The sequence below is a fragment of the Hyperolius riggenbachi genome, chromosome 3 (assembly GCF_040937935.1).
Source record: "Hyperolius riggenbachi isolate aHypRig1 chromosome 3, aHypRig1.pri, whole genome shotgun sequence".
NCBI lineage: Eukaryota > Metazoa > Chordata > Amphibia > Anura > Hyperoliidae > Hyperolius > Hyperolius riggenbachi.
Window position 1 is genome coordinate 46,675,174 of NC_090648.1, and position 15,804 is coordinate 46,690,977.

Here is a 15,804-nt window from a genome sequence, read left to right on the forward strand (position 1 = left end):
CTTTAACTACTTGAGGTTTATACCCCCCAGTGACCTGGCGATTTTGTACAATTCAGCACTACTTTTTGTTAATTGCTCCAGCCATACCACTTTAAGTTTACCTCCTTTTCTTCCCACTAACAGACCTTACTATTGTTAGTCTCTGATTGCTGCTGCAATTTCTTTTTTTTTTATTAATTAAAAATGATCACATTTTTTTTACAGTTTTTATTCACCCCCTCCCTCCCCCCTTCCCCCCTAAATTGTCCCTACGCTACACAAAATATGGCTCTGCCTGGGATTAGATTGTGCGCCCATCAGAGAGACAGTTAGTGACAAGACAACATATTCCGTACAGCGCTGCGTTAGATGTCAGCACTATATAAATATTTCTGTGTGCAATAAATACAATGTACAGCCTGCCAGCGCTAATCAGCCGCTAGCAGGCTGATCACTACAGCTGTTTGTTTATAGTGGCGGTAGCTCGTGCTTGTGTGAGCGCGAGCTCTGGTCTAATGTCGCTGTTTGCAAAAAAAGTGCTGCTAGCAGGTCCCAAACCTAAAAGGCAACACTATTTTTTTTTTTTTTAGCCACTAGATGACAGCAGAACACTGACTGACCACAACTATTCTGTATTAAACATTCACTTTCAACTCAGGACTAGGGATGCTCAAAACCGTATTTGGGTGAAACCCGGATAGTAGCTACCGTGTTTCCCCTAAAGTAAGACCTACCCCGAAAGTAAGGCCTCCCTTATATTTCAAGCATGCTTGAAATATAAGACCTACTCCGAAATTAAGACCCAGCTGGTGGGGGGGGGGGGCGCTTTGTGTATGGGGAGGTGTGTGGTCTCTTACCGCATCTCCCTTGTGGCTGCGTCCCCCTCCATTCCAAGTAACTCCTCCGGCGGCGGCGGCATTGTAATCATTTTATAAGGTCACCCTTTGACCCTCACGCAGTAGGCTTGGCCGGCTCTGCACTGGCGCTCTCTTCCTGTCATGTGCGCCCGGCTGATGCGTCCCAGGCGCACATTGATTGATCAATGTGCGCCTGGGACGCATCAGCCGGGCGCACATGACAGGAAGAGAGCGCCTGCGCAGAGCTCGAACTAGCGTACTGCGTGAGGGTCAAAGGGCGCCCTTACAGATTTATTACTATGCCGCCGCCGGAGGAATTACCGGTACTTGGAATGGAGGAGGACGAAGCCACAAGGGAGGTGCAGTAAGAGACTCCCCATACCGACAGTGTCTAGTCCCTCCCACCCCTGAAAATAAGCCCTAGCACACATTTCCTCCCCAAAAAGAATATAAGACAGTGTCTTATATTCGGGGAAAGACGGGTATCCATATTTCACCAGGTAAAGCTGTGCGGGGTGGGAGGGAGGGTCAATTTTACCTGTCTGACGTCTTCTTCGTCCGTCCCTCTGCGCATCCCGCGATGCGTTCCACTCCGGTGTCAAGTGAGTACAAACACTTCCTCCTTCTGGGTTGAAGGAGGAAGTGTATAGTCACGTGACTATACACATTGCTCATTTGTGTGTTTTTGTTTTTTTTTTTTTCATTTTTTTCCTTTTCGGTAACCATAAATGCACCAGTTTTTCTTTTCTTTTAAGGTGCCCATTAACGGTACGATTTTTTCACTAAATGCGATCTTTCAATGCGATTTGAATGATAAAAACAAATCTGAATGTAATTATCAATTGTTCACATTTACCGAATGATTCTTTCTTCAAATTAGATCATAAAATCCAACTTTTGGATCGATTTTATCCTATTAAGTAATCGACTAAAGAATTGTTTCTTATTGATTGTCTTCATAAAAGGCGAATTTTCTATACAATTCAATCATTCAAATCGCATCTAAAGATGACATTTGGTGAGAAAAATTGTACCGCTAATGGGCACCTTTAGAAGTGATATAATATACACCATACTCTCTTTATGGGCTATCATAGAAATATTGGGGTTGATTCCCAAAATACTGATAATACTGCCCGGCACAGACAGTGCAGGGCAATATTATCCTTATATCTGCCTGCAAGTACCACTAGTTACATTATTAGTGCAACTAACGGTACTCAAATACCATTGCTATAGTAATGTGCATTACTAATAAGCATTGCCTTCAGTAATGCTCGTTACTGGAACAACAGTCATGCTACTTGAGGAGCGTGGGTTGTGCTAGTGGCGTAACTTAAAGAGACACTGAAGCGAAAAAAAAAAATTATATTATGATTTGTATGTGTAGTACAGCTAAGAAATAAAACATTAAGATCAGATACATCAGTCTAATTGTTTCCAGTACAGGAAGAGTTAAGAAACTCCAGTTGTTATCTCTATGCAAAAAAGCCATTAAGCTCTACAACTTTCAAAGTCATGGAGAGGGCTGTTTTTTCTGACTTTTATTATCTCAACTGTTATTGAACTATTTACTTTTCTCTGCCAGAGGAGAGGTCATTAGTTCACAGACTGCTCTGAAAGAATAATTTTGAATGCTGAGTGTTGCGCAATCTGCACATATTATAGAATGATGCAATGTTAGAAAAAACACTATATACCTGAAAATAAAAGTATGAGAATATTTTCTTTGCTGCTAATCTTCTAGTAATTATTCATAGTACACAACCAATTCACTATATCATATATTTTTTTCGCTTCAGTGTCTCTTTAAAGGAATGATTAGACAAATCTAGAGAAAATTTGATCTACTTATCCGTGGCCTCCTCCAGCCTCTGGAAGCTGATATGTCCCTCGCCGTAGCTCTGGTGTCCCGGGATCTCCTCAGTTGGAGATGCCCGCCTCGCCAGGTCGGCATCTATTACGCCTGAACAAGAGCTTTTTAAGTCTCCATCAAGCAAGAAAATACTCAGAGTAATTGCGACAGCATGCTGGGAGATGTAGTCTTTGGATGCAAGAACAGAGATGTTTTCGCATCCATGGACTACATCTCCTGTTATCCTTTGCAGCGGGGGGTGGGTGTACTTAATTCCCTTGGAAGTTCATAGTGTGGTACGGTCCATGGAGAAGATTGCGGCTTCCAAGGTCAGAGTATCAGAACCCCTTAGGTAGGTAATTACGCTCACCTCAACCCCTGCCTCCAAGCTTGGAAATGAGGTAATCCAATTCGCATTAAAAGTGGTCTAACACCCAGCATTTCAACTTTGCTTTAAAAGATTGCTTACAGCTTATAAACTATTATGCCAGATTTTTTTTTTTAGCAGAAATTCACTGAATGGATTAAACATGACATTTTAGTGCTGCATTTAGCTAGAAATCCTTAGGGTTAGTTACAAATGTATCTATCTACAATGTAACAAACAAACACCTCTCTGAGAGAACAAAGAGGGCTTCCCCGGCAGGCCTTTCAAAGGTCTATTTGTATTCCAAATAAAGATACATTTGTAACTAAAGATAAGAAACGGATGCGGATTCCTAGTTATATCCAACACTAAAATGTCATGTTTAACTAGTGTTGGGCGAACACCTAGATGTTCGGGTTCGCGAACGTTCGCCGAACATCGCCGCGATGTTCGGGTGTTCGCGCCGAACTCCGAACATAATGGAAGTCAATGGGGACCCGAACTTTCGTGCTTTGTAAAGCTTCCTTACATGCTACATACCCCAAATTAGCAGGGTATGTGCACCTTGGGAGTGGGTACAAGGGGAAAAAATATTTGAAAAAGAGCTTATAGTTTTTGAGAAAATTGATTGTAAAGTTTCAAAGGAAAAACTGTCTTTTAAATGTGGAAAATGTCATGTTTCTTTGCACAGGTAACATGCTTTTTGTCGCCATGCAGTCTTAAATGTAATACAGAGAAGAGGTTCCAGGAAAAGGGACGGGTAACGCTAACCCAGCACCAGCAGCAGCACACGTGATGGAACAGGAGGAGGAGGCGCAGGAGGAGAAGGCCACGCTTTGTGAGACACAACAACCCAGGCCTTGCATGAGGACAAGAAGCGTGCGGATAGCATGCTTTGTACCGCCATGCAGTCATAAATGTAATAAAGATAAGAGGTTCAATAAACAGAGACCACGCGCCGGCAACGCTAACCCAGCAGCAGCAGACGTGATGGAACAGGAGGAGGCGCAGGAGGAGAAGGCCACGCTTTGAGACACAACAACCCAGGCCTTGCATGAGGACAAGAAGCGTGCGGATAGCATGCTTTTTACCGCCATGCAGTCATAAATGTAATAAAGATAAGTGGTTCAATAAACAGGGACCACGCGGCAACGCTAACCCAGCAGCAGCAGACGTGATGGAGCAGGAGGAGAAGGCCACGCTTTGTGAGACACAACAACCCAGGCCTTGCATGAGGACAAGAAGCGTGCGGATAGCATGCTTTTTACCGCCATGCAGTCATAAATGTAATAAAGATAAGAGGTTCCATAAACAGGGACCGGCAACACTAACCCAGCAGCAGCAGCACACGTGATGGAACAGGAGCAGGCGCAGGAGGAGAAGGCCATGCTTTTTGAGACACAACAACACAGCGGTGTACACAGAGTGGCAGTAAACAATGCTATATAGTGTGGCTGAGCGGTGTACACAGAGTGGCAGTAAACACAATGCTATATAGTCTGGCTGAGCGGTGTACACAGAGTGGCAGTACACACAATGCTATATAGTCTGGCTGAGCGGTGTACACAGAGTGGCAGTACACACAATGCTATATAGTCTGGCTGAGCGGTGTACACAGAGTGGCAGTACACACAATGCTATATAGTCTGGCTGAGCAGTGTACACAGAGTGGCAGTACACACAATGCTATATAGTCTGGCTGAGCCGTGTACACAGAGTGGCAGTACACACAATGCTATATAGTCTGGCTGAGCCGTGTACACAGAGTGGCAGTAAACACAATGCTATATAGTCTGGCTGACCGAGGTACACAGTGGCAGTACACACAATGCTATATAGTCTGGCTGAGCGGTGTACACAGAGTGGCAGTAAACACAATGCTATATATAGCGTGGCTGAGCGAGGTACACAGTGGCAGTACACACAATGCTATATAGTCTGGCTGAGCGGTGTACACAGAGTGGCAGTAAACAATGCTATATATAGTGTGGCTGAGCGAGGTACACAGTGGCAGTAAACAATGCTATATATAGTGTGGCTGAGCGAGCGGTGTACTACTGTTCCCAGCAGCGACACACAATGACTGGGGGGGACCCTGGCTAGCGTGGCTGGAGAGCGAACTACCCTGCCTGCCTACCCAAAGCTAAACCCACAGAGAAATGGCGGAGATATGACGTGGTTCGGGTATTTATTTACCCGAACCACGTGACCGTTCGTCCAATCAGAGCGCGTTCGGGTCCGAACCACGTGACCCGTTCGGCCAATCACAGCGCTAGCCGAACGTTCGGGGAACGTTCGGCCATGCGCTCTTAGTTCGGCCATGCGGCCGAACGGTTTGGCCGAGCACCATCAGGTGTTCGGCCGAACTCGAACATCACCCGAACAGGGTGATGTTCTGCAGAACCCGAACAGTGGCGAACACTGTTCGCCCAACACTATGTTTAACCCATTCAGTGAATTTCTGCTTAAAAAAAAATCTGGCATAATAGTTTGTAAGCTGGAAGCAATCTTTTAAAGCAAAGTTGTAATGCTGGGTGTTAAACTGCTTTAAGTTAAGCCTCATACACACTCTCAACACAAGTCTTTTAAATGCACAATTATCAAACAACTTGAAGAAGTTGGACAACTTTTTTTTTTCTCTTCTCTTTCTCTCTTCTTTTCTCTTTCTTTCTCCTTGACCTGCAGCTCTGTGTGTCTCTCTTGACTTGGAGCAGAGGTCATAGGAGATACACATATAGAAAACAAGAATCCAATCAATTAATAGGCTTAATCTTGAACTAGTATTAAAATCATGTTACTATGTTCAGGAGAGAGTAACTTGAGGAATTACTTGTAGTCTTCATTAATATGGGACATACGCATTGTAATAATTCGATTGGATACTTCATGTAAATGTGTACTTATATAATTTGGATTTGATACCAATAAATTGTGATTTACAAAAAAGAAGTTGGACAACTTTTGTCAAGTAAAACATGTGCAAACGACAAGACGTTATCACTAATGAGAGGCGACCGACGACTGATAAGACGCAGCTCAAGTCAATCAAACAGTCGGATTGACTTGAGCTGCGTCTTATCAGTCATTGGTCACCTCTTATCAGTGATATTTTACTTGACAAAAGTTGTCCAACTTCTTCAAGTTGTTTGATAATCATGCATTTAAAAGACTTGATTAACGTATGTATGAGCTTTTAGAATTTTTTAGCATGGCATTGACCATCTTAATCTGTTTTTGATAAGCTACTGACTCATAAGGAGAATGCAGATCAAGTGCCCTGACTAACATCTGACTACACTGGTCACATACTTGTTCTTCAGGCACTGCTAATCAGCAGGACGGCATTATTTAAAAGGAAACAAATATGGCAGCCTCCAAATTCCTCTTGCTGCAGAGTCACTTTAAGGATTTTTTTTTTATCTTGAATGAAGAAAGAAGAGGTTTCAGCTATAGTAAAAGAACAAAAAGAGAGATTTTTTATTTTTTTATTTTATTTATTTATTTTTTGATAACATTTTGAAAGTGGTTTTATGTTTGTTACAAGACACTTATAAGTTAGTCTCAAAATATATAGTCTTCAATTCAATTTTTTTTTAAATAGTTATATTTCATTACAATTCAGAGATTCTTTCCCCTTAAAAAATAACGTCATTTAAATAGTGACACACTTCAATACAGTTGAGTAATATGTTACTTTATACATTTCTTTAAAAAAAAATAACATTTCTTAAACAGTTACATAATTCATTTTATATAAACGTAATTGATAATATATTAATAAGTTAAAATACAACTTCCTCTTATTTGAAAGGACATTTATTTATGTATTATACTTTTGCGTATATTGCACATCTAACATATTTTATTGGCATCCCATTTGATTTGAACATTGGTGATTTTTCTTTGTTTTCAAATCATGCCGCAGTCTTGCTTTTTTTGTGTGTGTGTAATGTGCAAATTGCGTTTAAAGAGACACTGAAGCGAAAAAAAAAATTATGATATTATGATTTGTATGTGTAGTACAGCTAAGAAATAAAACATTAAGATCAGATACATCAGTCTAATTGTTTCCAGTACAGGAAGAGCTAAGGAACTCCAGTTGTTATCTCTATGCAAACAATCCATTAAGCTCTCCAACTAAGTTAGTAGTGTTATCTGACTTTTATTATCTCAACTGTAAGTGAACTGTTTACTTTTCCTCTGCTAGAGGAGAGGTCATTACTTCACAGACTGCTCTGAAAGAATCATTTTGAAAGCTGAGTGTTGTGTAATCTGCACATATTAGAGAATGATGCAATGTTAGAAAAAACACTATGGGCTTGATTCACAAAAGAGTGCTAACTGTTAGCACGGCCATTTTCGCGTGAATTTTCGCATAGCGCGCGATCGCGAATTTTCGCGCGAAGCGATAACGTTTTCGCGAGCAAACGCGAATTTTCGCGTGAAAACAATATCGATTTCGCGGGAAAATTCGCGTTTGCGAAAACGGCCGTGCTAACAGTTAGCACTCTTTTGTGAATCAAGCCCTTTATACCTGAAAATAAAAGTATGAGAATATTTTCTTTGCTGCTAATCTTCTAGTAATTATTCATAGTACACAATCAATTCACTATATCATAATTTTTTTTTCGCTTCAGTGTCTCTTTAATGCAAGTCAATGTAAACACAGAAAAATAGCAGGCATTTTCTAGTCCTATTGCAAGTTACGTCTCATATTCCTTTGTCTTCAGAGACTGTTGACCTGAGTTGACGTTGAGATGAGAATCTGTTACGGATTAATGGATTTTGGACGTGGAAGATTCACCTGAGTAGAAAAAAGCAGAAGATGAGTCAGAAATATTAGATGTTTGTCAGGGGCTGTAGCATCCCCTCACATTTTTTAATTTTTTTTTCTAAAACAGATTCATATATATCCCACCTTTTTTTCTTTTTACCTGGTCTGTTTTTTTTTGGTTTTTTTTTGCTTTGTTTTTTAGCTACGGTAACAAGCTTATATCAGCATGTATACAACAGAAAGCTTCCAATTTCGGATAAGATATGGACTCTATGGGCTTAATTCACAAAATGATGCTAACTGTTAGCATGGGCGTGCTAAACAGCACATGAAGTGCCACGTGCGGACTTTTGGCGCGACAACGCAGACATTTGCGCACCCTATCGTGCACAAAACACCGTGTTAGCGTGCGCAAATGTCCGCGTGTGCCACTTCGCATGCTAATTGTTTAGCACGCCTGTGCTAATAGTTAGCACCGTTTTGTGGACCATTTTGTGAGCACTTTGCAATTCAAAAAGTACCAAAAAGTAGGTGAAAATGTTCTATCTAAATCAATTTTAGTATTTTTTTGTTTTCTGGTGGTTAAAAAGGCATTTTATTTACAAGTTGTGAAAATATCACCTAGGAGAAAACCCAGGTGAGAAAGTGAGGAAGCATATGGGTCCAGGAGCGCCAATATGGTATAGTATTTCTGGATGTAGGAGTACATACATTAAAAAAATACTACTTACAAACAAGGGTTGCTAATTAGGCGGCAACCACTGTAACGAACATGTGGAGAATTCTGTCTCCACGCGGATCTGAAGTTTTCCCTCCGATTTTATGGGTCACGCATAGTGTTGATCGAACAGTGTTCGATACTGTTCGTTATTCCATGAATATTGGAGCGTTCGGGTTCGGCTCAAGCTCAGCCGAGCACCGCATGGCGTGGTCTCCTCCCCTAGCTTATTGGCGCCTTCAGGTGCCGGCGATGCTTTTTTGCCCAGCTTTGGTCAACCAGCCTAGCTGGCTGTGACCATAGCTGTGATTGGCCCAGCGGGTCACGTGATTGGGTACATAAATACCCGAACATGCGGCTCACGCCACCATTCGTTTTTGGGTTTAGCTTCGGGTAGGTAGGGAGTAGCACTGAGCGGTTAGGTGCCAGCACTGCCAGGCCAGCCAGGCCAGCCACAGTACCCCAGCCTCACACCACCACAGCCACAGAGCCTCTGCCAGCCTCACCACTGCCAGCGGCCCAGCAGCAGCCACAGAGCCCCTGCCAGCCTCACCACTGCCAGCAGCAGCCACAGAGCCCCTGCCTCACCACTGGCAGCAGCCACAGTGCCCCTGCCTCACCACTTCCAGCAGGCACTGCCAGCAGCCACCTTTCAGTACTTCAGTGCCAGCTGGGAAAACTTGTGCCCATAAAAAAAACACAGTTTATTGCATTTTACTGTTGCTTATTGTTGAAAAAAAAATAGTACTTCAGTGCCAGCTGGGATCTGTTGTACCCATAAAAAACACAGTTTATTGCATTTTACTGTTGCTTAGTATTGAAAAAAAAACACTACTTTCAGCGCCAGCTGGGATCAGTTGTCCCCATAAAATAAACACAGTTTATTGCATTTTACTGTTGATCATTGTTGTAAATAAAAACCAGTACTTTCAGTGCCAGCTGGGAAAACTTGTGCCCATAAAAAACACAGTTTATTGCATTTTACGTTTGCTTAGTGTTGAAAAAAACAGTGCTTTTCAGTGCCAGCTGGGGAAACTTGTGCCCATAAAAAAACCCAGTTTATTGAATTTTATTGTTGCTTAGTGTTTAAAAAAATACATTTCAGTGCCAGCTGGGAAAACTTGCTCCCATAAAACACAGTTTATTGCAATATTCTCTTGCTTAGTGTTTAAAAAAAACAGTACTGTCAGTGCCAGCTGGGAACAGTTGTGACCATAAAAAACACAGTTTATTGAATTTTACTGTTGCTCATTGTTGTTAAAAAAAACAGTACTTTCAGTGCCAGCTGGGAACAGTTGTGCCCATAAAAAACACCGTTTATTGAATTTTACTCTTGCTTAGTGTTGTATAGAAAAGCAGTACGTGATTAGTGTGTTTAGTGCAGGCAGGCAGGTTCAGAATGCTCACTTGTATTCAGCTAGCCAGTCATACACTTCCGCTACTACTTACAGACAGACAGACTGCCACTGCAGTTCATTCACCACGTTTCGTGAGCCCATCATGAGTTTCTCACAGACCTCCGCTGTGAGCAGCACTAACAGCAGCAACAGCCAACGCCCCACACAAGTTATAACATCCACCCCAGCAGCCAGTGGTCAGCAGCAGCCCTCCCAAGAGGAGAGCGTTGTGTCCCTCGGTCCAGCGCCAGGGCGATTATTGAGGGCTGACATTGGGGAGATGATGGGGCCTGATGTGGAGGAGGAGGTTGGGTTAGGGCTAGCATCCCAAGTTAATGTTGAGGACGATGAGGGGTCTGTGTCTGGGGATGTTGGGGTGGCAGAGGTGGTGGGGGAAGGGGGTCAGGAGAAGAGTTCTATGATGATGATGATAATGATGATGATGATTGGGACCATCTGTATGTGACTCAGCCCCTGGAAAACATGTTGTATCGTGTGTTTAGGTACTAAAATCTGCTCTCCCACTGCCCGGATCGACGGATGCATATAATTTTTTGGGCACCACTATCAAGCACCTACCTCTCTGGCTCCTTCTCCTCCACTGCCTCTCGAAACTCTACCTCATCCAGCAGCACTAACTCAGCAATAGGTGCGTGGAAGCGGTGCAGCACAGCTGTTGCCATGCGTAAGCAGGCCTTATTAAAGCTGATCTGCCTTGGAGATAAGCAGCACAGAGGTGCTGAAATTTGGAAGGGAATACAGGAACAGACCCAGTTGTGGCTGGCACCGCTGGACCTGGAACCAGGCCTGGTTGTGTGTGATAATGGGAGCAATCTCATTAGCGTGTTACAGTTGGCAAAGCTGAGACATATCCCTTGCCTGGCCCACGTTCTGAACCTGATGGTTCAGCGGTTCCTGAGGCCATACCCAGACGTGGTGGATCTTCTGCAGAAGGTGCGACGAGTGGCAAAGCATTTTCGCAAATCCAGTACCACTTCGGCCGCACTCACCAAGTTGCAGCAGCGATTCAGTCTACCCAACCATCTCTTGGTGTGTGATGTCCCTACGTGCTGGAATTTAACTCTGCACATATTAGCACACCTTTGCCAGCAATAGTCCAGTACCTGATGTAGCAGTACCGGGGCAGTCAGCTTCGATCAGACTGACTTCCACTAACCCAGGACTAGGAGGGGAGAAAAGAACAACACAAGCTGCAGCTAATGTCCACAAGGGAATGGTATCGGCAGTGTCCAAGGAGTGGCTACGTTTTCTGACACCCAGGCAGCAGCCCACAGAACAGCATTCGCACAGTTCCACCTTCAACACCACTCACCTGCAGAGGATGGTCAAGGACTACATGTCAGATGGCGTAGCCGTGTTCAACGATCCATCAGTCCCCTTTAATTATTGGGTCTCTAAGCTAGACACCTGGCACGAACTGGTAATGTACGCAATAGAGGTGCTGGCTTGCCCTGCCGCCAGCGTTATGTCCGAACGCTGTTTCAGTGCTGCCGGAGGCATCATTACAGATAGGCGCCTCTCCACAGAAAATGCAGACCGTCTGACACAAATAAAAATGAATCAATCATGGATTGGAACCGACTTCGCAACACCCCCCGACCCAGCACCATGAACAACTGTGTTGCCGGTCCCAGATAGGAATAGGACTGCTTTTCAGGAATATCTCCTTTGTATAATATTTATCAATGCATGGCGGCAAAATGCATTGGTTTAAAGTGAACCTGAGGTGAGAATGAGATGAAGGTTGCCATATTTATTTTCTTTTAAACTATACCAGTTACCTGGCAGCCATAATGATCTATTTGGATGCAATGGTGTGTGAATTAAACCAGAAAGAAGTATGCAGGTAATCTTGCCAGGTCGGACATTATTGTCAGAATTTGAAACTCTGCTGCATAGTTGTTCAGGGTCTATGCCTGAACGTATTAGAGGCAGAGGATCTGCAGGACAACCGGGCAACTGGTGTTGCTTAAAAGAAAATAAATATGGCAGCCTCCATGTCACTCTCACCTCGGGTTCACTTTAAGCATGCATTTTGTCCTCATGCAAGGCCTGAGTTGTGTCACAAAGCGTGGCCTTGTTCTCCTGTACCTCCTCTTCCATCCTGTGTGCTGGGATAGTGTTGCCGGTCCCATTGGTACTAGGACAGCTTTTCAGGAATATCTCATTTCTATTATATTTATCAATGCATGGCAATAAACTGCATTGGCCTTAAGCGTGCAGTTTTTCCCCATACACCGATGCCTACAGCTATTGGTAGGACTGCTTTTCAGGAATATCTCATTTCTATTATATTTATCAATGCATGGTGACAAAATGCATTGCTTTAAGCCTGCATTTTGTCCTCATGCAAGGCCTGGGCTGTGTCACAAAGCGTGGCCCTGCACTCCTGTACCTCCTCTTCTATCCTGTGTGCTGGGTTAGCGTTGCCGGTCCCATTGGTACTAGGACAGCTTTTCAGGAATATCTCATTTCTATTATATTTATCAATGCATGGTGACAAAATGCATTGCTTTAAGCCTGCATTTTGTCCTCATGCAAGGCCTGGGCTGTGTCACAAAGCGTGGCCCTGCACTCCTGTACCTCCTCTTCCATCCTGTGTGCTGGGATAGCGTTGCCGGTCCCATTGGTACTAGGACAGCTTTTCAGGAATATCTCATTTCTATTATATTTATCAATGCATGGTGACAAAATGCATTGCTTTAAGCCTGCATTTTGTCCTCATGCAAGGCCTGGGTTGTGTCACAAAGCGTGGCCTTGCTCTCCTGTACCTCCTCTTCCATCCTGTGTGCTGGGATAGCGTTGCCGGTCCCATTGGTACTAGGACAGCTTTTCAGGAATATCTCATTTCTATTATATTTATCAATGCATGGCAATAAACTGCATTGGCCTTAAGCGTGCAGTTTTTCCCCATACACGTATGCCTTTTTTTTTGATGTTTTATGTGTTTTATTGGCAGTCAAGTATAATTGGCGCACTGCTCTGCAAACATGAGTCCCTGCTTTTATTCTGAGCCTAAGATCTATGCGTAAAATACCCCCCCCCCCCCCCACACACACACCCACACACACTATTTCCAACCCATTTTGCAGAAGTTTCCCTCATTTTTTCAGGCCTGCAAGGCAGGCATGCTCGGGTCCCCGTTGACTTCCATTAGGCTCAGTGTTCAGCCAAATATCCCGAACATCCGGACCATGTTCGGCCGAGCCGACCGAGCCCGAATATCTGGGTGTTCAATCAACCTTAGTTGCGCACAAAAACACAAAGGGAACCACTGGATGTGCTGTCAAAGGGAGTACCCCTGGTAGGAGGGGTTTGGACTATATGAAGTGAGAGGAGCTGCCACAATATAGGATGTACATGGAATAAACCCATACAGAGGTTTGAACATTTATTTATTGGACACCTAAAAAGATGATGCGTTTCACGGGACTAGCCGCTTCCTCAGGTCAATATAACAGTGTCTGAAGGGATAGCTACATAGAAGATAAAGAGAAAAGGAAAAGAAAAGGAGAATGGAGAATAAAATGGCTTTACCATAACCGTGGTGTTAACCTTTTCCAAATTGGGTTTAAAGGTCTCAGAAGTGTGTGATTCTGTAGCCCCAGTATCCGTCTCCAAACCAAATCCAACTGACACTCCTTCTTCCTCCATTGTTCCAGCTTTAGATTTATTGTACAGATCTGAATAATAAATACAGCATTTGTTAACAAGTATTTATGTCACTCTGGCTTTTTCATTCTATCAATATAAAACACAATTACTAGTGAAAGACTGCAGACCAACAAACGTTGATCCCGGTGATACCTTTATTGAAATGTACATGGTTTATTACAAGCTTTTGAAATGTTAAGTTTCTTCTTCAGGCATTATACAGAACTGTATCGTGATTGTCCGGTTCTGATCCAGTTCTGTATAATGCCTAGAGAAGAGACTTAATGTTTGGAAAGCTTGCACTGAACCATGTACAGTAGTCATTAACCTCCTTGCCGGTTATCCCGAGCTCAGCTCGGGGTAACCTGTGCAGGAGGATTTCTCAGGCCCCACTGGGCCGATTTGCATAATTTTTTTTTGTTACAAGCAGCTAGCACTTTGCTAGCTGCTTGTAACACCCGATCGCCGCCGCTCGCCGGCGATCCGCAGCTATCCGCAACGTCGCGCCACCCCCCCCTCCAGACCCCTTGCGCAGCCTGGCCAATCAGTGTCAGGCAGTGCTGAGGGGTGGCCCGGGATTCCCTGTGACGTCCCGACGTCCATGACGTCGGTGACGTCATCCCGCCCCGTCGCCATGGCGACCGGTGAAGCCCTGCAGGAAATCCCGTTCTCAACGGGATTTCCTGCATAGTCTGATCGCCGAAGGCGATCGGAGGGGCTCGGGGGATGCCGCCACTCAGCGGCTATCATGTAGCGAGCCCTGGGCTCGCTACATGATTTAAAAAAAAAAATTAAAAAAATGCGGCACTGCCTCCTTGCTGGATTTTTTAGACCGGCAAGGAGGTTAAAGGCATCACCGGAATCAACGTTCGTTGGTTTGATGTCTGCATTTCTGCTCCTCGACTAACACCGGATCTCACTTCCCTTGCTAATGAAAGACTGGAAGAGTGTGATACTAATGATAAAAATGTGCTCATAAATTCTTTAGGGTCTACATGATGAGGGGTATGGCGGCCTTTCAATATGAAAATGACAGACTCAGAATGGTTCTCTAATAATCTTAATGTATGCTTGAGAGGGTGGATTTATACTTTTTCCACCCCTTAGTCAACTTTCTTTTGGTTCCCTTGTATGTGCAGCATCACCCACCCTTTCCATATGCAGACCCTTCTGCCAAGTGTACCATCCATGTACACCCTTTTTTTTCCATTTTAAGCCTCCTCTTTCATCTGCAGTAGCCGCTCTATAGAGTGTACCTGAGATGAACTATGTCTCAGGTTCCTTACTTATCTGGGGCTTCCCCCAGCTCTCTTGAGGCGGCGGCTGGGAGCGGTCTGCGAAATAGTACTGCCCAGGCACAGAACGCTCCTAGCTAGGGACAAAGCGTGACTCGGTCAGAATACCGGGCATCCAGCGGGGGACAGAAGTGGCACAAGGAGATGACGAGGGACTGAGCAGCCTCAAGGGAGCTGGAGGAAGCCACAGGTAAGTATAAAACCTGAGACATAGTTCGTCTCATTAGCATCATTATCTAATATTTGCAATTTACAAATTACACTCTGTATTTTAAATGATGAAACCGAGCAGAGCTAATGACCTGTTGAACGTCCTGGCAGTAAAACCTTAAACAAACAAGAAACAGCGAGAGACAGGTTAAGATAAGTGCTTCAGAAAGTAGCATTGCTCTCTTATTTAATTAGTCGGAGAGCTCAAAGAAGCTCTTTTGCATAGACAACAACTGAAGTTTCTTAGCTCGTCCTGTACTGGAAACAATATGAGACTCAGGGGCGTCGCTAGCCCCAAAGATCAGTGGCATGTGCCCCGGATCTATTCTGGGGTGCACCAGATGTCCCCTAGGCAGAGTCAGCTGTGGTGCCTCAATGACAGTTATGCCGGGAGCTGTGGTGCATCAGTTGGGGGTATGTGGTGGCGCCTCTATATAAGCATATTGGTTGCTGTGGTGCCATGCTGGGTGCTGTGATGCCTTTGTGGGGGCATGCAGGGAGCTGTGTGCATCCAACATTTTTCTGGGCAGAGCTACATAGAAAGCTGTTAAGTATATGTAAATTTGGATCCACCCATGACCACACTCACATTCTGGTGCATGGCCACACCCATTTTCCATCTGGAGTGCCTAAAAGTGCCCCGGATCTGGTAGGATCTTAGCAACTACTCATCTGTG

General features: G+C 44.1%; 1 protein-coding gene across 1 annotated transcript in view; it reads right to left on the reverse strand.

The window, feature by feature from the left end:
- Positions 1-7,702: 7,702 nt before the first annotated feature.
- LOC137560949 (mucin-3A-like) overlaps positions 7,703-15,804 on the reverse strand; it is a 31,259-nt gene continuing 23,157 nt past the window's right edge. Inside the window, exons 11-12 of the mRNA XM_068272137.1 lie at positions 13,506-13,651; positions 7,703-7,862 (exon numbers count right to left, since the gene is read on the reverse strand). Of these exons, the coding sequence (XP_068128238.1) occupies positions 7,827-7,862; positions 13,506-13,651 (182 nt within the window). The 3' untranslated portion in view covers positions 7,703-7,826. The remainder of the gene's footprint in view (positions 7,863-13,505; positions 13,652-15,804) is intronic.